The sequence below is a fragment of the Podarcis cretensis genome (assembly GCF_951804945.1).
Source record: "Podarcis cretensis genome assembly, chromosome: 9".
Taxonomy (NCBI): domain Eukaryota; kingdom Metazoa; phylum Chordata; class Lepidosauria; order Squamata; family Lacertidae; genus Podarcis; species Podarcis cretensis.
This window is the reverse complement of record NC_137178.1, coordinates 44240157-44264629: the sequence shown is the minus strand read 5'-3', so window position 1 is coordinate 44264629 and position 24473 is coordinate 44240157. Positions and strand designations below refer to the sequence as shown.

The 24473-nt window shown below is 40.9% G+C and overlaps 1 protein-coding gene across 4 annotated transcripts in view; it reads left to right on the top strand.

The window, feature by feature from the left end:
* Positions 1-24473, top strand: part of FSTL5 (follistatin like 5) — a 324108-nt gene that overhangs the window by 212782 nt on the left and 86853 nt on the right. For all 4 annotated transcript variants that reach the window (XM_079991393.1, XM_079991391.1, XM_079991392.1 and 1 more), the window contains one exon: positions 16259-16425. In XM_079991393.1, coding sequence (XP_079847519.1) covers positions 16259-16425 — 167 coding nt within the window. The remainder of the gene's footprint in view (positions 1-16258; positions 16426-24473) is intronic.

The following is a 24473-nucleotide window of genomic DNA, read 5'->3' as shown; positions in this document are numbered from 1 at the left end:
CTAATGGGGCCTCCTCCTGCTGCCGCGCCACCGGAGCACGATTTCTGTTCTCATCCTGAAGCAAAGTTCTTAACCTGAAGCACTATTTCTGGGTTAGCGGAGTCTGTAACCTGAAGCATATGTAACTTGAAGCGTATGTAACCTGAGGTACCGCTGTACAGTCGTACTTTGTATCCCAAATGCCTTGGAAGTCAAACGTTTTGGCTCCCAAACGCCACAAACCTGGAAGTTATTGTTCCGGTTTGCAAACGTTATTTGGAAACCAACCGTCCAAAGGGGCTTCCACGGCTTCCGATTGGCTGCAGGAACTTCATGCAGCCAATCAGAAGCCGCACTTTGGTTTCCGAACGTTTTGGAAGTCGAACGGACTTTCGGAATGGATTCAGTTCGAATTCCTAGGTACAACTGTATCATCATCCGTATCTGCCATCTCTCCTCTGAACTGTGCTCACAAACTGACAGCTTGCACCAGTCAGAAGGAAGTGGTACAAAACAAATGTCTCCCAAACTACATCCACCAACCCCACCTGTTCCATGCAGAAACCAGGACAATACTTGTACACTTGCCACACAAATGAAAATATTGGTGATCTACTCTGGATCCTTCACAAAAGTTGTTTTTTTTTTTGTGGTAGAAGCAAAGGTAGCTTTTGAGTACATTATTCAAGGATACCAGCTGAATAGTAATGATGCCATGTGGCATCATGCCATACAGTCAGGGGTGAGGGGAAGCAGAAGCTATAGCACTATACATGGTAAATACGGAAAGTCCTATTAATGGGATATTTTCTCTGTACTGACTTCAGAAGTTTGTGTTTTCCTTTGGCAAATGCCCTGAAGTTGGAACGGTTTGTGCTAGCTGTGAGATAAAAGTGCCAAACATTTTGCAAGCTGAGATGTTTAAATCGTTGGAAGGCTAAATATGACTTCTCCTCACCTGTGTTGAAAATCTTTGCCAGTAAAGTGGTCTCCCAGATGCTTTATGGAGCAGTGATATGGGGCAAGGACCCAAATGCCAACAAAGCCTTAGAAATAGTGCAGGAGAAATTCCTCAGGAAAGTGCTCTTGCTCCCCAACGGGACTCCAGCTGCTTTTCTCCGTGTTGAAGCTGACGTGACAACAATACAGGCTAGAATTGATCACCTGTGCTTAAATTATGTGAAAAGACTTCTATTTCTTTCAGAGGAGAGATTCCCTGCTATGTCACACACAGAACAGAAACAGACCAAATGTTGGAAGAATGGTATCCAACACCTCTTGTTTCAATATCAATTACAAGATTTTCAGGTGACTATGAAGATGGACAAGAGGCACTTAAGAGATTGTCTCTTTAGGTCCAATGCAGAAAGGGATCTAACCATGATGGCTTCTACCAAGAGTTTGCCATGGTTCCCACTTATTAAAACGGAGCATACCTGGGCCAGTTACCTGTCAAAGCTCCCTCTTGCCGTGCTGAGAATCCGTTTCACGGAATTACGATTCCAGTCGATGCCCTCGGTGGTGTTGGATGGACACTACAGCAAAGTACATTATGAAGAGAGACTTTGTCTATGTGGGCAACCCTGTGTGGAGGACCTGTGCCACTACTTATTGCAGTGCCTGTTATATGTAGACCCAAGAGATTGATTCATAAAACCCGTTTCCAAATGGAACTCACTTGAACAGGGTGGAAAGGGTGAAATGGCTGCTGAGCGATACTGATGACTTTGTAACTTATAAAGTAGCACTCTATGCATTGGCAGCTAAGAAGATCGGGGGGGGGGGGACAAACTAGATAAAATAGTGGTCAACTGCAAAGGGGATTCGGATATTTAATTTGGCACATTTTACTAGAGAATCTTCTGCTATTCTGTTTTACGCAACAAGCAATCTTAGTAGTTGTGACCGTGGTTTATACTGTATGTGTGGTGCCTGAGGATTTTTATGGTTATTGCTGTTTTTCCTTTTGTTATTTTTCTGAATGATGCCATGGCCTTTGGCTAGCACAATAAAAGTCTATGATGATGGTGACTTCTCCTAGAATGATACCTTTTCTGCTATACTTGAACATGTGTACCCAGAGCTTAGTCAGAAGTGACATAGATGTCATGACTGTGGGTATGTTTTCTTACAGTATATACTTCACCTGTCCGTTGCCTGTGTCTGTGTCTGTATCTGTGTTTGAGGTCCTATCCCTTTCCTGTTTTGTCTTTGAAGAGATGTTCAAGGTGCCTTCTAAAAAAGGACATTCTACTAAACTGTGATACACTGGAATTTGGCTTGGGGAAGTAAAATGTACACAAACACACAAACCTGTCATTTATGCAAATTTCTCTCTCCCCCGCCCCCCCATTTAAGAGGATATTTACATACACACACACTTGGGATAGAGGCCTGAGTACTGTGGCTGTTATGATTGAAGTGGGATATTTGTGATGGTAAGGATCTCTATTCCAGCTTCTTGGATGAGGGAGGAAGACAGCTGGCTGAGAAAAATATGCAAATAAAGAAAGAACATTCCAAAAAAGACTCTCTAAGCATATTAGCTTAGAATAATGAACATTTAATATTTTCTGGAAGGCATCCAAAATGTTCAGAGTTTTTATTGGGTTTGTTTTTTGTCTTCATGTATGGTTGATCTTTTCTGTTTTGTTTTGAAAATGCAGTTATTGCCTGCAATACATCATTGGATTTGCACTTGAATTCTGAATCCCTTATAAAACAACAATGTTACCAACTTTCCCCATTTGAAATAATTATTTGCTGGCTCTTTGTGATTCAGATAATTGCATTGGCCTCTAGCAGTGGCAGCAATTTGAATTCCCTATAGTCTATCTCAATAATAATTCTTTAGTTTTAATGCATTCAAATGAAAGAGTTTCTCCATTGCTTGCTTCCCTTTTCTCTTTTCTTTTTTTACTCCAACAAAAAAATGTTGGAGGCAATTTGTTCAGTCACATTCTTAACACTTAATTCCACAGCAAAATTTATGGAAATCAGTTATGAATCTTATGCTGATTATTATGTTTGTGACAGGTAGAAACCAGGGGGGAGGGTGTGAATCTCAGAAAATATTTAGAAGTTGCGGGGGTGGGGAGGAGAGTTTGTGCTCTAACAAGCTGCTAATTGCTGGAGTGTGTGCATCCTTTTCTTCTAGGTTTGGGGAAGGACCAGATATCTATAAGATATGCTTATAGAAGTGAGATAATGGGCTAGATTTGTGTTAAAAGAGCAGCTTTTGGGGACTGTGGGACATTTGTCATTAGGGAAGTGTGTGTGTGTGTGTGTGTGTGTTAAAATTGTTCTAAACCTTTATTATTTACGACTCTTACATTCTTAGAAACTCTTTCATTTAAAATACAGAAAATATGTAGGGACGCAGGTGGCGCTGTGGGTAAAACCTCAGTGCCTAGGACTTGCTGATCATATGGTTGGCGGTTCGAATCCCTGCAGCGGGGTGAGCTCCTGTTGTTCGGTCCCAGCTCCTGCCCACCTAGCAGTTCGAAAGCACCCCTAAGTGCAAGTAGATAGATAGGTACCGCTTTATAGCAGGAAGGTAAACGGCGTTTCCATGCGCTGTGCTGGTGCTGGCTCACCAGAGCAGCTTCGTCATGCTGGCCACGTGACCCGGAAGTGTCTTCGGACAGTGCTGGCTCCCGGCCTCTTAAGCGAGATGAGCACGCAACTCCAGAGTCAGTCACGACTGGCCCATACGGGCAGGGGTACCTTTACCTTTACCCTACAGAAAATATGTAAAGCTTTCATATTGCAATCTTAAAATAGTGACTAAGTTGTTGCCATGCAATGACAGACAACATAGTTTTAGTCCTGTTTTAAATATGTTCTTGTTTCATGGTATTGGCAAAGGTAGTTGGGCATTTACACAATCAACAGTATATCCTCACATCCTAGGTCAGCCTTCTCGCAGTCTGCTGCACTCCAGATAGTTTGGACTCCAACTCCCATCAGCCTCAGCCAGCATAGCCAATGGTCAGGGATGATGGGATTTGTAGTCCAGCAACATCTGGAGGGCACTAAGTGGGGGCTGATTATCGTAGAGCATGGCATTCCCCATCTAGACTATGCTATGCTATACAACCTTGAAAGGTATTAGAAGGAAATCTGAATGGATTGTAATTTGGCACCTAAAATTTGTGAAGTTTACTACAACAATAAACTTTATATTCCAAATGTAAATTGAGGCTTGGTTTTATTATTTCAATTAAAATGTTTATATTAGGGGAAGGGCATTGCTGTCATGAGTTTTGGGATTGAGTAACTAGCCACATAAGCTTGTCACGAATGAGAATCTTGGTACAGTATATGTTTTCTGCACGTCTATTTGTCTCTAGCTGCATCGGCTGCATCTCTTGACAGGACCCTGAGACTTCCATCTTCTCCCTATTGACATTTTGCTGAAAGAACTATTGCTGTACCATCAACCTTTTGTCTGGAGACTGCTGTCTGGACAAGTGTCTCTTAAGAGCCCATCTTTGTAGTTTTGTAATAAGTCAGGAGTTCAATATTGATTGATGGAAAGTTGCCCATGCCCCCTCAGTGCCTGAAATGTATTGCCTATGCAGTTCTTCCTATCTTTTAACATGGCAAAAAAACAAAAACAAAAACCAGGAACCAGAGTCGTAGAGCAGCAATAACCTAAGCCCCTGTTGCTGATTAAACAGCACCATACAATTGGAGTTTTACTATTGTTTATGTATGATTCTTGATTCAATTCAAATATGAAGCTTAACAACAAATCCTGTTAAGATTGTGAAGTATTTAGCCAACCATTGTTTGTTTAGTAATAAAATAGTTCATTGTATATAGGGATTTAGCATAGCTCATACTCTAGAATGAACAGATTAAAAGTTGCTTTATTGGTAGAGCCTTTTGTTGTAAGGAGGCTCCTCTTCTATAAAACTAATTTCTGCCATTTGTGGTCTCTCCTCATACAACAAAGGTAAGAAGGCATTTTGCCTTGGAATCTAAAACAAGTTAACTCATGGGTGTTGTTAAGAGGATTTTTTTCCATCTCCTTCCTTCAGCAACTCTACCCCCCCCCCCAAAAAAAAAAAAAACAACCCAACTCCATGGAGCAGGAGGCTGCTAGAGGGTACTGGAAACTTCTGTGAACTCATTTTAGGTTAAACTGATATTAGAATTTTGACTAATTACTCCCCCTGGACTCCTACTCTGAACCTCTTAATAATATTCACTGTTTCCTGAGATGTAAGAAGGCATCATTTTTCCATTCCACCTTGTAATCATCACATGCAGCACTGTTTCTGTTCTTCTGGAGTTGTTCTTTCATCTTGCTGTTCACTACCACAAAATTACGCAACTTATGTAATTAATTATGCAAATTACATAAGTTATGTTGTGATTATGTCATTCCGTCCCATTCATTTTGATGCAATGAAAACACAGTGTGGATGTGGGGAGAATCTAATCAGTTATGTGCCGTTTGTAGGCTGAAAGCATAGACAACAGTGAATACCAATAATATTTGTTCTGGGCATGGAATTAATAAGTGAACGTTGGCAATTTCAAGTCCTGTTTCTGTTTTCACTGGAATTCTTGGATATCTCTACCTGTCTTTGAAACATCGTTAAAAAGCATCATTTCTAAGCATCATTTCTAAGAAGGAGAGGGTGGAATTTATCAACACCTTTAGTCAGCTCTGACCTTTCCAGATGTCATTGCCAATTCCCTTTTACCATGTTCAAACCCAGGAATGGGAACCTAAAGACTGCCAAGTGTCGTTGGACTTCAACTGCTATCACTGCCAGCTGGCATGGCCAATAGTCAGAGGTGCCAAGAGTTTAGTCCATCAACATCTGGAGAGCCATGGGTACCCCACCCTGGTCTAAATTGCCCAGCCATTAGATTTGCCTGTATCCAGTCTCTCCACAAACTTACTGTTCCTATCTTCAGTCTGGGTTGTGTACAGATACACCGTCTTGAAAGACCGACATTGGCTACCAGTACGTTTCCGGGCACAATTCAAAGTGTTGGTGCTGACCTTTAAAGCCCTAAACAGCCTCAGTCCTATATACCTGAAGGAGCGTCTCCACTGAGACACTGAGGTCCAGCACCACCGAGGGCCTTCTGGCGGTTCCCTCCCTGCGAGAAGCCAAGTTACAGGGAACCAGGCAGAGGGCCTTCTCGGTAGTGGCGCCCTCCCTGTGGAACGCCCTCCCACCAGATGTCAAAGAGAACTACAACTACCAGACTTTTAGAAGACATCTGAAGGCAGCCCAGTTTAGGGAAGCCTTTAATGTTAGACACACTATTGTATTTTAATATTTTGTTGGAAGCTGCCCAGAGGAGCTGGGGAAACCCAGCCAGAGGGGCAGGGTATAAATAATAAATTATTTTTATTATTATCTAGTGGTTAGAAAAAATTATTTCTAAGCTCAGCAAGGTGACAGAGCAGTGGCACTCTGAGAATCACTCTCTGCTTTTATTTGGTTGAGAAAATAATGTTTGAACAACTTCATAGGGGTTTTCAGTTGGGAAAACGAGTCAAGTGTCTGGCAGGGATGTACAAAGTGTCATACTGTAAGGTGAGGGGGTTAGAACAGGTGAGCTTTGAAGGATGCCTTCCAGAGCTTGATTTCTATTTATTCTGGGAAGGACTTCCCAACTTTTGACTTTCAGTACTATTTCTGACACTCTGTGTAGCTGCAGGTAGCTTGCTTATTTCTTGTCTGCTAAATAACACTGATAAAAATGCCTATCTCTGTCACATGAGAGTTGGGGAAGGGGGTGAGAAATCACTTCACTGTAGGTTGAAACTGGAAATGTGTTACATTACGTTATCACGGTTTCCCTTTCTGTATTAGCCCTTTTTTATCACTCCCACTGGAAAGAGGAGCTACAGTATCTAACTGCAATCAGTGTCGCTGTTTCTTTCCTCCAGACCGCTGGCCCAGAGGTGTCTACCTTTCTGACAAAAACAGAGTTTAACTTTAAAAAAAAAAGTACCTGTTTTGGCGTGATGCCTAGAAAACAACAAAACCTCTCAAAGTCAAGTTGGCTATTTTGCATGAGGGGAATTTACAAACAACAAAAATACGCTTTATGGTTTGTAAATAACCTCAAATCTTTGTCCATATGTATAAAGCTCCCTGTAAACAACTGACAAAAGAAGCACTTGCATGATTTTCACACATGACAGTATATCCTGGTGTGCTTTTTCACTCTGCATCAGTGTACGCCTTTGCAGTGAAAATAATGTGTTAATAATAATAATAATAATTATTATTATTATTATTATTATTATTATTATTATTATATCCCACCCTCCCCAGCCGAAGCAGGGCTCAGAGCGGCTAACATCAAATATATAACACATTAACATAAAATCAGACAATCAATTAAAATACATCCTCAAATCAGATCAGGATCAGAATAAAATCCAATCAGATGGCAACCCGCAGATTAGGGTTTGGTACCTTAAATGCTCACCAGGCCCAACTGTTTGTGCTGAACTTATATGGGCCTGTGAGAAAAATTGGGAGGCCACTTTCATGCAAGTTCTTATGAAGGGAGAGAGAGTCAGACTGAACCCTGACCAAAGGCCTGGCAGAACAGCTTCGTCTTGCAGGCCCTGCGGAAAGATGTCAAGTCCTGCAGGGCCCTAGTCTCTTGTGACAGAGCGTTCCACCAGATTGGAGCCACAGCCGAAAAAGCCCCGGCTCTAGTTGAGGCCAGCCTAACCTCTCTGTGGCCTGGGACCTTCAGGATGTTTTTATTTGAAGAACGTAAGTTCCTCTGTGGGACATACCAGGAGAGGCGGTCCCGTAGGTACGAGGGTCCTAGGCCGTATAGGGCTTTAAAGGTTAAAACCTGAAGCAAACCTGTACATCCTTATGACTCATTTTCCCACTTCAGTTGCATCTCATCCTCCTCCTCCTCCTCCTCCTTCTTTTATTTATTCCCCCCCCATCCGGCTGGGTTTCCCCAGCCACTCTGGGCGGCTCCCAACAGATTAAAAACAGAGTAACATTAAACATTAAAAACTTCCCTAAAATTCTGCATTCCACCTCCATTCTGCTCATTCCAGCAATAAGTTGATCAGAAACACTACAGAACAACCATGAGGGAATTAAATTCAAGTGTAATCCCTATTAAACTGCTTGTGTAAATATATTTGCATCTTTAATAAATATTGTGGTTCTTACTTCACAAAATTGTTAGGATGAACCCTAAACACATTTATCTGGAACTGCTGCGAGCAAACCTCACTTACCTGTGAGTAAAGCTTACTGGATTCAATGGGACTTTTATCTTGTGTACACACCATTAATATATTTTAAAATATACCTAAAATATAAAGAAGTTTTGTATATAAATGGTTAGTGATTTGTGCCACTAAATAATTGAAAATACACACTACTAAATAGCATATAAATCCTGATCCTATAGATGCTTACTTCAAGAGTGCAATCAGACATTATTCCATGTAAGCATTCAGAGGACTGCAGCCTTAATATGTTATGTGTATATGTCCATTATTACTTTAGGTTTTGGGAGTTGCTATAAGGTAGAATGGAAAAAGGAAACAGGGTATATTTCTCATGATGAATTTATGGATTGATTGGAATAATGAATAAATACCCTATCATTCCCTCTGTCAATGAAGATTTTTTAAAAAATAATGCAACTAAACTCATGGCATCCTGCTTTGCCAGCATATTACTCTTACATGTCCATCTTGTGAAACTACTCTGGGTATCTTCCAGGACCAACAGTAAGACAAGACTGAAACATAGTTTTAAAAGAAAAATAATGAGGAAGGAAGGAAGGAAGGAAGGAAGGAAGGAAGGAAGGGAAAGGAGAACCAAAAATAGTATGTATGGGACCAACACCATATTTAGAGAAAACCGGATAAAGGATATGTGGGAGTGGTTTGGGATTAGAAGAAGGAGGATATAGACTTTAAGAACAATGCCTGAGGTTCTCAGTCAGTTTAGCCAAAGATAACTCATCAGTGCAAGCTTGTGGGACTGTATGGAAAGATAAAGACTGTAAATTAAATGTATACAGATAAGGGACAATTCAGAGCTGAGCCTGTGGCTTAATATTTTTGTAAGGAAGAAAAGGTTGCTTTTGAGGGGTGATCCAGGCCTATTTTCTTGCTCTCAATAAGCCATCTTTGTTATATCTGGACAAAATAATGGTACTACAGGGCCTTAGCTTTTCATTGCACATGACTTTTTTAGTAGTTAAAACTATCGGGGGGGGGGGGGGGTGTTGTTTTGCTTTTGAGATTAACGCATATTATACAATGGTAAGGGTAAATAGGTCAAGGGCTCCCCACAAAAGCAAAGAGAATCCAACAGCAACTATATTTTTTGCCATCAGAAAGATGTTTGAATCTCCAGTGGATTATAGCTGCTGTTCCTTCCTTGAAGCACTGAAAATGAGAAGCTGGAGTTACGCACACACAGACCACTTGATATAAATAACTCATAGAACTCTTACACCTTAGCCTTCATCTCTGCTTTGCCCTAAAAGACTCACTAGTACAAACACTCAACAACAACACAAACTCTTTCTCCCCAGTAGGTTTTTTTTCTTCTTGTGAGAGCCAGTGTGGTGTAGTGGTTAAGAGCAGTGGACTCATAATCTGGTTAACCGGGTTCATGTCCCTGGTCCTCCACATGCAGCTGCTGGGTGACCTTGGACTAGTCACACTTCTCTGAAGTCTCTCAGCCCCACTCACCTCACAGAGTGTTTGTTGTGGGGGAGGAAGGGAAAGGAGAATGTTAGCCGCTTTGAGACTCCTTAAAGGGAGTGAAAGGCGGGATATCAAATCCAAACTCCTCCTCCTCCTCTTCTTCTTCTTCTTCTTCTTCTTCTTCTTCTTCTTAAAATGAAGCAGTTGAGAAAGCAATCATTTCAAATTATAATATCTATACTATTTTAAATCTCCTTTCACAATCCAAGCATGGAATATTTTTAAACAAAATAATTATGGAGGAAAACTTTTTGTTGCAACTTTGAATACTTAGGCTGCATAATTTGAGAACTGAGTGCTCATGTCTGAAATTTAAAAAAATATATTTTCATTTATTTATGAACTGTTTTTTTAAAAAATTTAATCGCAAGAAAGACATTAGTAAGGATCGGAGAGATCGTAATATTTCAAGGAATGTATTCTGGATATGTACCAGCCCTAAATATTTGTGCTGGAATATCTGTCTGAAATGCTGGAATTAACATGTAGGCAGTACAACAATTCTATGGTACATGGTTGTCATTCAGATGGTGCTGGGATGTGTAGCAGGTAGGATGTGTAGTCTGAACACAGGAACCATGGGACAACCTTTGCTGCCCCTGTTAGGGTATCATGTCAGCATATTATAACACCCTGCACAGGTATATATTGGTAAAGCATCATGCATTCATGCTACTGTGTCTGCAAAAGCCAGTTGCCAGCTAAAATACAGTACTGGTGTAATGCTATGAGATAGCACAAGAATGGGGTAGAAGGTTACAACAGAGTAGGGTCATCTTGTGCCATCTTGAAGTTTTCTGATCATTGCAGAGCTAGCTATGTGGTCAATGTGTGCTGCTGGGTGGTTATTTTCCACAGTACCTTTGTATACAGAGGGTCACCCCTGCATAATTGGAATGAGCATTGAAAACAAAAGGGCACTTGTTGGCATCCTTCTGTCTCGACAAACTGTGGAGTTCACATCCAGGCCTGAAGTCAAATCACTGTGTTAGCAGCACTGAAATAACCTCCCTGGGGCTCAAGCCTGGACAGTGTGTCCTGGGCTGCCCAGATGAAAGACACCCCCCCCCATACATCGGCCTCACTGATGTGGTCCAAAGAAACGCAGAGCAATACCTTTGGCACGAGCATCATCTAGAGAGTCACATGTTCCCAACCCCTGCTTAGAACATAGAGGTGTAAGTCAAGGTTGGTTTCCCTGTAGTTCACATGGATGTGACTTGCATCTTCATAAACAAACAAGATAAAGTTTCATCATGCAGACAGAAAACATTTCCCTTCCTATTTATGTTTTTTAGGCCTCGTTCCATATTGTGACATAGCATTATGTATAAAATGCATTTTTAACAATGCACTTGTCTACTCGCCCTACTGCTTAGTCCATTGTGCTCAATGGGGCTTACTCCCAGGTAAGTGGGTATATGATTGCTGCCCAAAACAGGTTTATTAAAGCTTTATTCCCTAAATACTTTGATTTATATTTTGATTCAACTGATTGGAGAATATTAAGTTTCATCTGTTCTCTTCTACATGCGTTTAAAAAATGTGTTATGTTTCTTGTTATGTGAATCTGAACAAAATGAGCTGAAAGTGAAACTGACATTATACACTACTGAAGGAGCAATAAAAGGAAATAAAGATCATATGCAATAACACTGTACCTTTATCACAAATATATAAAATTACACTAAAACTACAAAGGAGCAAAAGGTAAAAATTATCCCATCACAGCACTTTGTTGTTGTTGTTTTATTTCAGAGTTTTATGGTTTTCTCATTAAGAGTTTGAAACTTGCTGTAGATTATATGCAAAGGATGGTTCTATGTCATTTGAGGAGGTTATTGCTTTTAAATTACATTCTAAATAGGCAAACAAAATGAATACAGGTTTAATGTGGTCTTAATTCTATCTAGCAAGCTCCAGTCTGGATAATGTTCGTTAGCTCAGGCTCAAAGGGGTGTTTTGTGGCTGCAAGTGAATAAATAAGTAACTGAATGGGAAGACTCAAAATGTATAGTTGTTAATTAAAAAGCATATTTGCCATTATACATCCTGTGGAATATGTTCCCGTTTTAATATTTTATCAATTGAAATGTAATATATACAGATGTTCATATATTCGCTTTTTCTTTCCCTTGTCTCTTCCCCCTTCCCTGCCGCCACCAAAAGAAAAAAGTTTATTCTGCTTTTTCTCTTAGCTACTTGTGGTTAAGTGATAAAGTATTTAAGAAATGGAATGGTACCAATGCTACTTTTCCATTCACTATCAGTTTTGTGCTGTTGAAACTTTGGACAATAGTCTGATTCGTTGTTTTAGATCACAGCCACTCATGACTTAACTAAATTTCTGCGTAGGAAAAATTGCCAATAGGTGGTGTGGCAAGCAGATATGGAACTGATGACAGTAATTGGAATAGTTGAGCCATGTATCTTTCTTTCACCTTTTTTCCAGTGCAATGGTTTATGGCTTCTTAATGCACCCAATAAAGACTGGTCTGTTCAGCTTGGGAAAGTTTTTGGCAAATGTAACATAGGCTTCAAATCTATATCTCATTGAAATTTGAATCTCATTGAAATCCCAGCCACACAACTGTCTGATGGATTGTGCCCTCAGACTTGTTATAAACCAGCCTTGTACATTGCATACTTGTTGCTGCTACATTTTGAGCTCACATGAACAATGGTTCCATTCTGATGTCTGGCTCAATGTCCTTGTCAAATACAGATCTAGTCTACAGTAATTTTAAATAGTTCCACTCAGAGCCACCATAGTCATTTGTTATTGCGTGGACAGGCGGAGTCCCCAGATCCCGAGTGGTCCCCCCCGTCATGTGGAATAACGACTCTAGACAACGTGCTATGGGATTAAATTGGCCACAACTTTATTAAATTTCAAATGTGGGTAGACCTTGGCTCAGGCATTGGGCGTTCTCCCTCCCTAGTCCCCAGCCGGGGACCTAGGGAGCATCAGGGTTATCCAGTGTGTGTGGGGGGGATGGGCCGGCTCTGGAGAACATATGTTCAAGCAGAGATAGCCGCCCCCGTTACGCCGCCGCAGGGGAGAGCAATGACGACCTTTCGGCGTACGGCCAAAGCCTCCCTTCAAAAACCCCTTTAACGGGGAACCCTGGTATCGCCGCCGCAAAGAGGAAGATGGACTAAAGGATTCCGCCCAAGGCCTGATACCGCCAAAGTTGTGACGTTTTGCTACGGGAAAGGCGAAACCTGCCAATGCAGGGAAATTCCTTTCCGGCCCTTTAACAGCGACCTTATCGTAGCAGCGCCCGCATACCTGTGGAGAAAGGTTAACCTGCAAAACCTATGAAGAAAAGATAACCTGCAAAAGAAAGCATTAACTGAGGGTGGGTAGGGTGGGAGAAGCTCTGGAGCCAAGTGAGGATTAACAATTAAGATCCACCCTCTATTGTGTGGGCAGGTAATCCCTCCCCCTACCTGGCCTGGTTTCCCTGGCAACGCTTCCCCCAGGTGGGATTGGACAACTCACTGGGGTAGGCGGGGACCTCCAGGTATCCCACCTGAGGGAAGGCAAAGCCTATGCTGATGGGGCCACTCCAGATCCAGGGCTGCACGCGTCCCCGCAAAGGGCGCCCCCCGTTTTAAGTGGGGAGCGGTCATTCCCTGCTCCTGACAAGAGAATTAGTCAGTGCTAAATGTGCAGGATTGCCAAAGGACACCTTCTTAGTAACTATTTTTTGTTGGTTATGATATGTCTAAAGATACAGAGATGAATGTGTGTCTTCCCCTCCATAGATTCAGCATTGGAGTTAGTTGCTGATGTGGAACACACATCATTTACTTTTTGTGGTATGTAATTAAAGGTTTTGAACCACTTTTTTTGTTTTTTAAGAATACAGCACAAGCAGGATATCTGTGAATTTCTTGCTGTTATGAAACTAAAATCTTGCCATTTTTTCTTGCCAGAAAAAGGTGCCTTTCATGATGCAACAAAGCTTTTTCCCTACCCAGAACTAGTGGACTGTTTGTTTGATGCTTCCTTTTGGAAACACATTAGACAAATGTGCTATCTCTTTAATTGTGCTAATTACAAAGTGCTCTCTTAATTTGGCTAAAAGGAGCCAGTTAAGGATCTTTCCATGTTCCTAGATGGATGTTCTACCCCCAATTGAAAGATTAATGCCTGCCTTACTTGAGACTAATTTGTTGTTTGAGCAATAATGAAGTAACTCAAAGCTCTTTGTGGCTCCTTTAGGCCACTTGTCACAAAACATTTATTGCAGAACATTCCTCTTAAGCCTACTAGGACTACTCTAACATGGATCACTATCTTCATTATTTGCTCAGTCTACCCGATGTTAAGCACTTTTAATTTTAGTCCCATTGATGTTAGTGGAGATAGAGACCATGTCATTCTGTGATTCTATGTTGGGCCAATTTACAAACCATGCTTTGCAAAGTTGTACACCCTCACACATCTTCTCTTGCCCTTCTCATGCATGAATCCCTCTTTCTTTCCATGCTTTTCTGAAACCATAGTTTAGTGTTATAGTGGCACGGGCATGAATATGGTTAAAGCCAGCTAAGATTCCTTTGTAACCATGGCTTGAAGTGGATTACCAAACAAGAATGATAAAGGTCTCTTGGTTAGCTTTAACCATATTGGCAATAATGTCAAAGTAATGCTGAAACATGGTTAAAGCACACAATGGAAAATGGAAGAAATTATTGTGCAAGGAAAATGGGAGGGGAGGAAGCAGGGTCTGCAGCTGTTACGTTTGAATGGAGCCAAAGTGTTGAGCATATGGTTACATCACCTATTAAAATCAATAGGAATTCTATACGTATGTAACATCATGAGTTATGCCAGCTTCCTATTTGTCCTCTTCCTTGCTTGCACAGTGCAGCTGATACAGCCAACCATGAAGAGCTCTTTGTTGGCTGGTAGGCAGCCCATGTCTAAACAGCCCCCATGGCTCATCCCCAGAAAGATGCCTAACTGAGGAGTTACAGGGGTGTGATGAGGGTATGGCAATATTTTGTTGCTAGATGTTACTCTGGGTTATTTTTCAGTGTAAAATAAATTTCTCAAAAAAAAAAAAAAGGCAGTAAAGCCAATAAGTAAAAACCATCAATAACTCTTCTTGACAATGTTTGCCATTTTTATTGTGAATAGTCCATCATCTATCATTGTATTTGGTTCCAGTTTACAAACCCTTTACATATTGCCACATAGCTTAGACATATCAGTTGTAGCATGAGCTTGTCATCAGTTTCTGGTTTTCACGGTGAGATGAAAAGTCATTGGCAGTAGATTAGTCTATGAACGATGTCCAAACTTTGAGCCAGTTCAGATGTTTGCAGGAACACGTGGTACAGTCAAACATTCCACAGTGCCATGTTAGACATGGGTTTTGAGACAGAATCATAGAAATATAGACTTGTAGAGTTGAAGGGACTATGAGGCTCATCTATTTCAACCCCCTGCAATGCAGGAATCTTTTGCCCAGCATGGGGCTCAAATCCATGACCCTGAGATTAAGAGTCTCATGTTTTACTGACTGAGCTGTCCCAGGTTCATCCCAGATAGGAGTGTTCCGTCAGAAGATTGTACAACATGTCCCACTGAACACTAGACTCATATTTTAATGTCTAGAGACCGAAACAGAAAACCATATGGTAGGGTCATGTTGACTATGTGTAAGGCTTATTTTAGTTAAGTGTGCTCACTTTCTAATGAAGATGTCCCATCTTTGCAAACCAGATTTTAATTTTATTTGTTAGTATTATTTAGGGGTATTATGATGGCACCAATAATTATTGTTCATCAGCCTAGCCTATTGCATATAAAGCAATGGACGGGTCGAGTCTACTATTAATATCAAAAGATGTACGCAGGTCAGTGGAGCTAAACCCTCTGGCATCTTACTTCCTTGCAGTCCTCCGGGCATAGGGCAGTAAATAAATTCAATAATAATAATACAAATGTAATCCAGCTCAGAAGAAATGTGCCTAAAGTGATGGACCACCAGGAAGTAAGGTGGTATATAATCCCCAATGATATACTTCTTTTGATTTAATAATTGACTTCCTGACCCTGCTTTATTTGTTGTGAATGGGGCAGATTCTTGGAGCAAACCAGCATGGTTGCCATCATTATGTCTAATTTAACTATAAAGGGTTATTTAAAAAACAGCTCCCCTAAAGTGTGTGTGCAGGTGCACACACATGCCATGAGTATGTTTATCCAGAAGGGCACTACAAAAATATTGTCAAGGTGCTCAGATATTTGACAATATATTTAATGTACTTTTGGAGCCGGTGTGCCATGTTCTTTGCTTTTGAAATTATTTCATGTTAGAAGGCTCTCTTCTTACCAAGCAATACTTGTCAGTCAATCTAATTGAAATGTCATGCTGACCTTTTATTTGAAACAGTTCTATTTCCTGACTTCATTTGGAAATTATTTTGCCTTTAATTCAAATTAAAATCTTAAAGCTATCAGGGTGCAGAAACCCTGTATGCTAATTAACTTTAAATGCAACATATCTTTTACAGAAGTAATTCAACTGAGTCTGCCAGAAGATCAGAAAATAAGCATCACTGCAGCAACAGTAGGACAAAGTGCAGTTCTAAGTTGCGCCATTCAGGGGACCTTGAGACCTCCTATCATCTGGAAGCGGAACAATGTCGCTCTGAACAACTTAGATTTGGAAGACATCAATGTGAGTGATAAAGGACTCTCGAGCTACTTAATAGAGTCATTATAAAACCTTTGCCATACAAACTAGAGCAGTAGCATTTGTCAAACTGACAACCGCTCCTCAGTGTTGTTCCTCTTCTGACACAAGAGTGACCTCCTGTTCAGGTCGAAGGGTCATGCTGGAAATGTCTCTTGAAATTAAATGACGGCTTCCGTTTTCAGATGCTGAACAAAAATGCAAATATAAATTCTCGCCCATTGGCAATAGAGATTATACAATTCTCCTATTATTATTATTTTTTTTAAAAAAAGAGGGAGGAATGAGGTAAAGGATTGAGGCTAAAGAAACAAATGGTTTCACCCCATAGAATCCAACAACACCTTATTTAATTCAAGAACTGGCTTGGCTGTATTCTTGCTGGTACTTTGTATGAGGTTCCATTGTTTGCGTGTAATTTCTGTCAGGTGAAAAGGGCATACCTTTATTATCCTGAGTGTTGCTAACACTAAATCATTACTCAACTAGACAAGAAGGTGAAATGGTCAAAAAAATAACAAGATCTGACAATATACAGTGGTACCTTGGTTTTTGAACATAATACATTCCAGAAGACCGTTTGACTTCCGAAACGTTTGTAAACCAAAGCATGCATTTCCAGAAGCATTTACGTCCAGAAAACTCAATACGGAAGCCATGTGGCACATTCGGCTTCCGAAAAGTGTTCGGAAACCGAAGTAGTTCCTTCTGGGTTTTTGGCGTCAGAAAGTCTAAACGTTCAACTTCCAAGACAATTGAAAACCAAGGTACTACTGTAACAAAGAGCATCTTGTTAATTGTGATCAAGGTGCCTGATCAGTAGGGGGCTCGCTACCATTTGCTGGAGACTCCTGCTCCTCATCCTTTCCTGTCACTGCCTGTGTTCACCTTCCATCTCCAAGTGTGGTAACTTGTCAATTAACACAATGGTCCAGATTTGGAGGAACCAATAGACTTGCAAGTTTGACGACGTGGCTGCTGGGAACAAGAACTGGAGCTCTTTGTTAAAAACCTGTTGATTAAAGGGTCCTCATTGGATCCATAGTTTAAAAGGTTGGTGCGTAATCCGGCATATTTCATAAAATATTTTCTTCCAGGAAGACTGAATAGCAGCTGCCACATTATTAACTTTCTAAACTTTTTTGTAGTACCACCAGCTATTCTTACATTTGCAAGCTTATCTATGTAATAGTACGAGCAAAAACAATCTTATTTTTTTAATGGAAACATAGCAGGATCCCAAGGGATGCACAAAACCTTTCCCTATCGGCTGCATTTTAGTCATGGAGCTGAGACATCAAAGGAGCTGAAGTAAACAATGTGAGATGCAGATCTCATACTGCAGTCTGTTTGGCCTGCCTAAACTTCACTCCATGGGGTCTCATGAATTGTTATGAGAGCTTGGAGAGAGATTAGAAATAGGCTCTGGTTGTATACATACCATGGAAGTTAGGCTGAAAATGTGTTACAGCCTTTTTAGGCAAGGCTGAAAATGCTCCAAAGCCTTCGTGAGGCATATTATCTCATGTGAAAGGGGGGCATTTAGAAACATTTTTGGGGAGTGGGCTGGAAAAAAAAGTGTGTGTGTGTGTGTGTGTTACAATGAAGTGCCGGAGTTGTGGCCAGTCTCTCTTTTGCAAGGGAGTCTGTTGTGTTACAACTATCATGACAAAACCTCATGAAATATATGAGAAATTTTACAGATCCTCCAGGATCCCAGCAATTTTCACCCCACCTACCTCCAGCTCAAAAAGCCGAAAAAATCTTGGCTGAATATGCAATTTCTAGGTTGATGAAAATACACTGGGGAATGTGGCTGTATTTTCGTCATTTGTTCATATAATACCAGGGTCTTTAAGTATGTGTGTATCTTTCATAACCTCCCATTCAGCAGAATGTTTATTACATTTGTTCATTAGCATCATTCTTGTTCTGTGTTGAAGGCCAGCCTTAACTGCATAGTTCAGTCTTGTCAAGGAAGAAGCTGCTTAACTGATCTTTGGCCATAAAGGGGAAAAATAATTTCTGCTTTTAATAGCACATGCCCTGAACAACTCAAAAGTTTGTGGCAAGGCATAAAGAGACCATTAAAAAAGAGAAAATGATACATTTACTTTTGTTTGCTTTAAAATTATAATGCACTGATTTTTTCCCCTTGCAACATATTCTTCCCATATTGCATATTTATTTTCTTTATGGTGAGTTGGGGTTTTTGCACCCTGCTGCCCCATAAAGTAGGATACAGTATCTATCTGAATCCTACCAAATTTCAAATGGATTAGCTATGATAGCTTTCCCACAAATACAGCCTTTATACTGTTGAGGTGAGTTGAAAAAACAAAATCGTTTAATCTCCCCATGTGTTTTGTGAGCATTTGGTTTGAAAATAGAGAAGTAATAGAGATGTCCCTAAGAAGGAAACTTGCCAAATCTCACAGTGATAGGCTCAGCTGTGTTTGTTCTGGGCATGTTTAAAGCTTTGTTTTGGAGGTAGGATTTACCTACCTCCCTGTGACTTTGTTTTTGAACATGATTCAGTGGCATTATGTAGATGCCGCCAGGTGGTAAAATCACAGAGCACAAGATTTGAGGAGTAGGCTGGTGTAGATGTTGGAAAATCCCATCTTGCGCATCCATACCTCTTGCACCTCACACCCTCCAAGCTGATTCTGCTTCTTAGGGAGTGAGAGGGGGGCTTCTCATTCACACTCTGTCCTTCATGTGTAAAGTAAAGGTAAAGGTACCCCTGCCCATACGGGCCAGTCTTGACAGACTCTGGGGTTGTGCGCCCATCTCACTTAAGAGGCCAGGGGCCAGCGCTGTCCGGAGACACTTCCGGGTCACGTGGCCAGCATGACATCGCTGCTCTGGCCAGAGCCAGAGCCGCACACGGAAACGCCGTTTACCTTCCCGCTGGTAAGCGGTCCCTATTTATCTACTTGCACCCGGAGGTGCTTTCGAGCTGCTAGGTTGGCAGGCGCTGGGACCGAGCAGCGGGAGCGCACCCCGCCGCAGGGATTCGAACCGCCGACCTTTCGATCGGCAAGCCCTAGGCGCTGAGGCTTTAACCCACAGCGCCACCTGCGTCCCGGACGTCCTTCATGTGTACATTAGGATAAATTCATTCTAAAATGTTGGTGAATTTTCATGAGGATTTTCATTTTAAAAAAACACACACCAAAAAACAAAATAATACAAACTGAAGTGGAAATGTAGAAAACTAAATTTAAGAATGGAATATGAGAAACCAAAATCAATATGTTCATCCATCCCTACCTTCTCAGGTATTCACCATCCATTTCCTACTCTAATGAGCGGCAAAGCCTTCACTGACTTTAATAGATCTGGATTTTACCAGTTACGCATAGGCAGAAATTTCAGTATAGCGATTCATGCTTCAAGTCAAACCCTGTGCGTGTTTACTCATGAGTAAATCTCAGTGATTTAAAAGTGACTTAGAAAGCAATCCAAACCCTGATCTGCCATGTGGAATGAGTTTTGCTGTGAAAGAGCTGTCCCTCCACCAGACTCCATTGGTGATGCCTTGCTGCCACCAGAGGTCCCAGCTGTGCCCACCAAAATCATAGATGGTTAGAAGCTAATGCTGGTGACATCCCCACCACAAGGCATTCCGGGTTGGGGAGGGTGTGAAGTTGGGGTGACCAAGGGCCTAATGGATCTTCAGCTAGTAAAGGGTGGTGATGGGCTACATCCTAGTCTTTGCTGTGCAATCCTGGAGATGGTGCAGCAAAAGAAATGACAAAACCACCCCGTTCACCTTTAACCATGGCTGGTACTAGTAGCAGTGAATGCCATGCTGGCTCCTAGCTGAGAGTTAGCATAACTCCCTTACTGCCTGGTAAATATGCATAGGATTGCAGCCTTGATGTTGGCCAGTTAGATTTTAATATAGTTCAGGTTGCAATCTGAAACACACTAATTGAACGCACTGGGATTTACTTCTGAGTAAACATGCATATAATTGTCTAGGCCCAGGTGCAATAATTACAGACTAGAAAGGTGGATTTCAATGCATTCTTATGAGCTTAGGGTATTTTAATCTGCTTTAGTGTTTGTGAACAGATGACAAAGGGGTTTTAGTTAATCAGGATGAATTGAAGCGGACTTCAGTGATGTTGTATGTACAATATAGGTGTGACACTGTCAAGGTGTGCAGCTGAGCTGCCTCTTTTACATGTGGTTATAGCCTTTACTGCTGATCTGTAGTAAATTAAATACTCTGCTAAATTTTTGACACCTATTAAAACTTCCAGCTTCGGAATCTTGTACTCATAGCTGTGATGAAGTCATTACTTTATTTTTTTCTCCCTAAATAGAAATTAAGGCCTGAGAGAGCAGCCGAGTAATTGGATAGGTCCACTGAGGAGAATTGTGCTTCTAAATTGCACTGTGGAACATGAATGTAGCACTTAAAGATACGGAACTTCAAATAAATGCATTCAGAGAGAATGTGGTGCACTGTGGTTTATGCAGCACTTTAAATACCAATTCATTTGTTGCACTTACTAAGGCAATTTCAGCACTCAAAAAGCCTCAGCAGTGGTACAATTTCTTCTGTCTCCAGAGGTGGTGTTCTTTGTTCTCACCTCTAGCTATATTATGAGCTATGGTGTATTTGTTTAGCAGTGAGAGCTGATTTTAAATCACAGTATACAGAAGGTGGGGGGAAGTATTTGTCTGTATTTTCAAGTATAGAAAGTCAGGTAGAATACTTTCTGTAATCATGCCAAGACAGCGGAAAATAGACTGGCTATTGGATACAATGGAATTAAATGCATGTGATTGCATCAGCTGCAAGAGTGCAACACATTAGAGAAGGCTGGTTTCATTTTTAATGTTTTAACATGTAGCAATAGGACTAGTGAGGAGCATCAATGACCTTGTTAGAAGTAAATGAAGTGTTGTCATTTGCTTAAATAGATTATGGGTTTTGCCACTTCAGAAGTGAGGTAGGAGGTGAAGAAGTGTCATATTCACTTGTCAAAAGTCTTCTGTAGTTTTGGACTATCTATACTAAAAATGACTTAATATTCTGTGTGCTGTCATGATCTTGAAGATTAGTCAAGGGAGCCTTCTGACACAAAGATAGGGGGCCTGTAGCCCTCCAGATGTTGTCAGACTCCAACTTCCATAATTCCTGACCATTGTCTATGGCGGCTGAGATCGATAGAAACTGTAATCCAGCCAAATCTGAAGGGCCATGATTTTCTCATCCCTAATCTAACTTCTACTAGCCATGGAATCAGAGTTTCCTGTGGTTGCATCCTAGCTGTGCATGTGAACCCTCTTTATTTTCCCAAATCCTGTGTACTTCCAAAGGCAATTTAATAACTTTTCTGCTTGGGCAAACAACCAGGCCATAAGTGGGAGTTAGTTTATCACATGTTTATACAATGTGCACATTGTTCATAATATCATTCGAAATTGTTTCATACTGGTGTTGTTTTTGTATGGTTGTTTACAGTCTTTAAACTTGGGGCTAGGTAAAGTCCTATTTTATTGCAGTCTGTTTACAGTATTTCATAGAACTGAATGGGGCTGAGGGCAATTTTGCTCACAACTTTCTGCATGATCCCTTTGTTTTCTGAATCACTACTTGTTTACTGAGTCATATAACAGCCGGGATTCCTATTTTTAGTGATGCTATAATGTGATTTGCAGCCCAGTCCTGTGCATGTCTGCTTGCGTATACAGCAAGTCCCTCAATGGAACTTACTTCCAGTTAAAATGTACAAAGGCTTGCAATTGTACAGTGGAATCCAATGCATGCTTACTTAGAAGAAAACCTCACTAAATCCCGTGTGGTTTACCACCAAAGAAGTCCCCGTAGAATTGTAGCCTAAGAGTTTGGGGGTGGGGAGAGAGAGACAGAGAGTGAGAGTGAGACCACCTTTTCCATACATTCCTTCAACCTATTGGCTCGCACTAATATTTTTTATCTGAAGCCAGAAGGAAGATCCTGAAGATCAACAACATCCTATCTCATACCAATATTTGAACTAATATGATTCATCTGGACTAGCAAGACTTTCCCTAGCTAACACAGAAGTTTCTGAATCTATTTCTAAGCCAGTGGTTTATTCCTCTGAAATGCCAACCTTTCTTTTATCTTTCTTATGTCGCCTCCCCCCAACTCTGTTTTGTTTAAAAATAGTTTCTGATACTGTAGGCAATTATAAAGCTAATTTTGTCCTTTTCTTAAACAAAGCAGAAGCTGCCTCCTGATTCTGCACATTTGTTGTTGTTAGTTCTCTACACAATTATGCCTTACTTTGATGCCTGTTCCCTTTGTTCTATTTTTAAGCCCTGTAAAGTCAATAGAGATTGACTGTTCTTGCTTCTGTAGAAATGTGTGGCATTTCAAGAAAAAGGAAGCTAGAGAACCCATCAAGGATTGTTTCTTCTTTTTAGGAGACAGTTTGTATTCCCAGAGCTACACTTTCCCCAAATTATTCTTTGGAAAAACTGTTCATTATTTATTTCTATTACCACTGTAGCTTTTTCTTGTAGCTTTCCCCAGAGATTCTACAACACTTCTTTCATTTGTGCAAGCCAGCTTGCTCTGGGTACATGACCATAATTCTTATACAAGGCTTTAGTTCCACAAAAAGGCCAGCTTTTTAAAAAGACCTGAAATTTCCTTTAAAAAGGGGCTCCCCCCATACCTTCTTTCAACTTACTTAAGGTAAATAGCATGTACTACACAAGGATTGGTTCACATATTCATCCACATTACTTGATTCTTCTGCATTATTTCTCCCAATGCTATTCAACAAGTATATGAAGCCATGGGAAGTAGACATTAGGAGTTTTGGAGCAAGGTGTCATTAGTACACTCAATTCTATTTCTCCATTACATTTGAGTCAGGAGAGGGTGTGAAAGTCCTGGTCTGATGCCTGGATAGAGTGATGGATTGGTTGTGAATCAATAAACTAAGCTTGAAACATGGAAGCATGAAAAACTTGTCAGTGGTGGTTCCCTTGTCCAGGAGATAGGTCAACAGCGTGTTCTGGATGGGGTTGTACTCTCTCTAAAAAAGCAGGTACTCAGTCTGAGAGTACTCCTTGAACCACTAGAGCAGGCATAGGCAAACTCGGCCCTCCAGATGTTTTGGGACTACAACTCCCATCATCCCTAGCTAACAGGACCAGTGGTTAGAGATGATGGGAGTTGTAGTCCCAAAACATCTGGAGGGCCAAGTTTGCCCATGCCTGCACTAGAGGCCCAAGTGATCTCTGTGGCAGGTGTGGGTTGTTGTTTTTTACCAGCTCCAGTTAGTACACTAGCTCATGCATTAGTAACCTCAAGTCTTGATTACTTGTGACATGTTTTGTATGTATCTGAACTGGTAGCTGGTTTGGAAGCTTCAACTAGTGCAGAATGCAGTGACCGGACAGCTCACAGGAGCAGATTTCAGGTGACATGTTCCCCACTGCTTAGAACCTATGCAGGACTATCTCCTTTGAAATTACGCAAACCCACTCTAGCTGCAGTGAGAGGTCAATCATGCAATGGCTCATCCCATCATGAATTCAGCACTGAGCCAGAAAGAATATTGCCACACATAAAATCACCAGCACCGGTTATTGCAGGACTGACATGTGACAAATGACTTACCTAGATCAACCCATGCTTAACTTGTGCACTGTGACAGGATTACAGCTCAAGATGGCATATCTGCCACACTTTTTAGGAAATGGCTCTTGAAATTTTTCTAAATTAAACTGCTCACTGATCTATCTACCCATGCTTCTAATACCATATATTGCAGCTACTCTAACCTTTATTGATGGTTTTCTTTAGCCTAGCTGATTTCTCTTCCTTCATTCCAAGTTCCACAGCATATGTAAATTTTATCAGCATCCTGTGCATTCCTTCTTAGTTGTCATTTTTATGCTGAGTTAACATCTATCTAAATACCATAGCTCTCATTTTTCATCTCTGCATTCAGAATGGTTTCTATTCATAAGAAGAACTTGATTTCAGAATCATATCATCCTATATATATTCA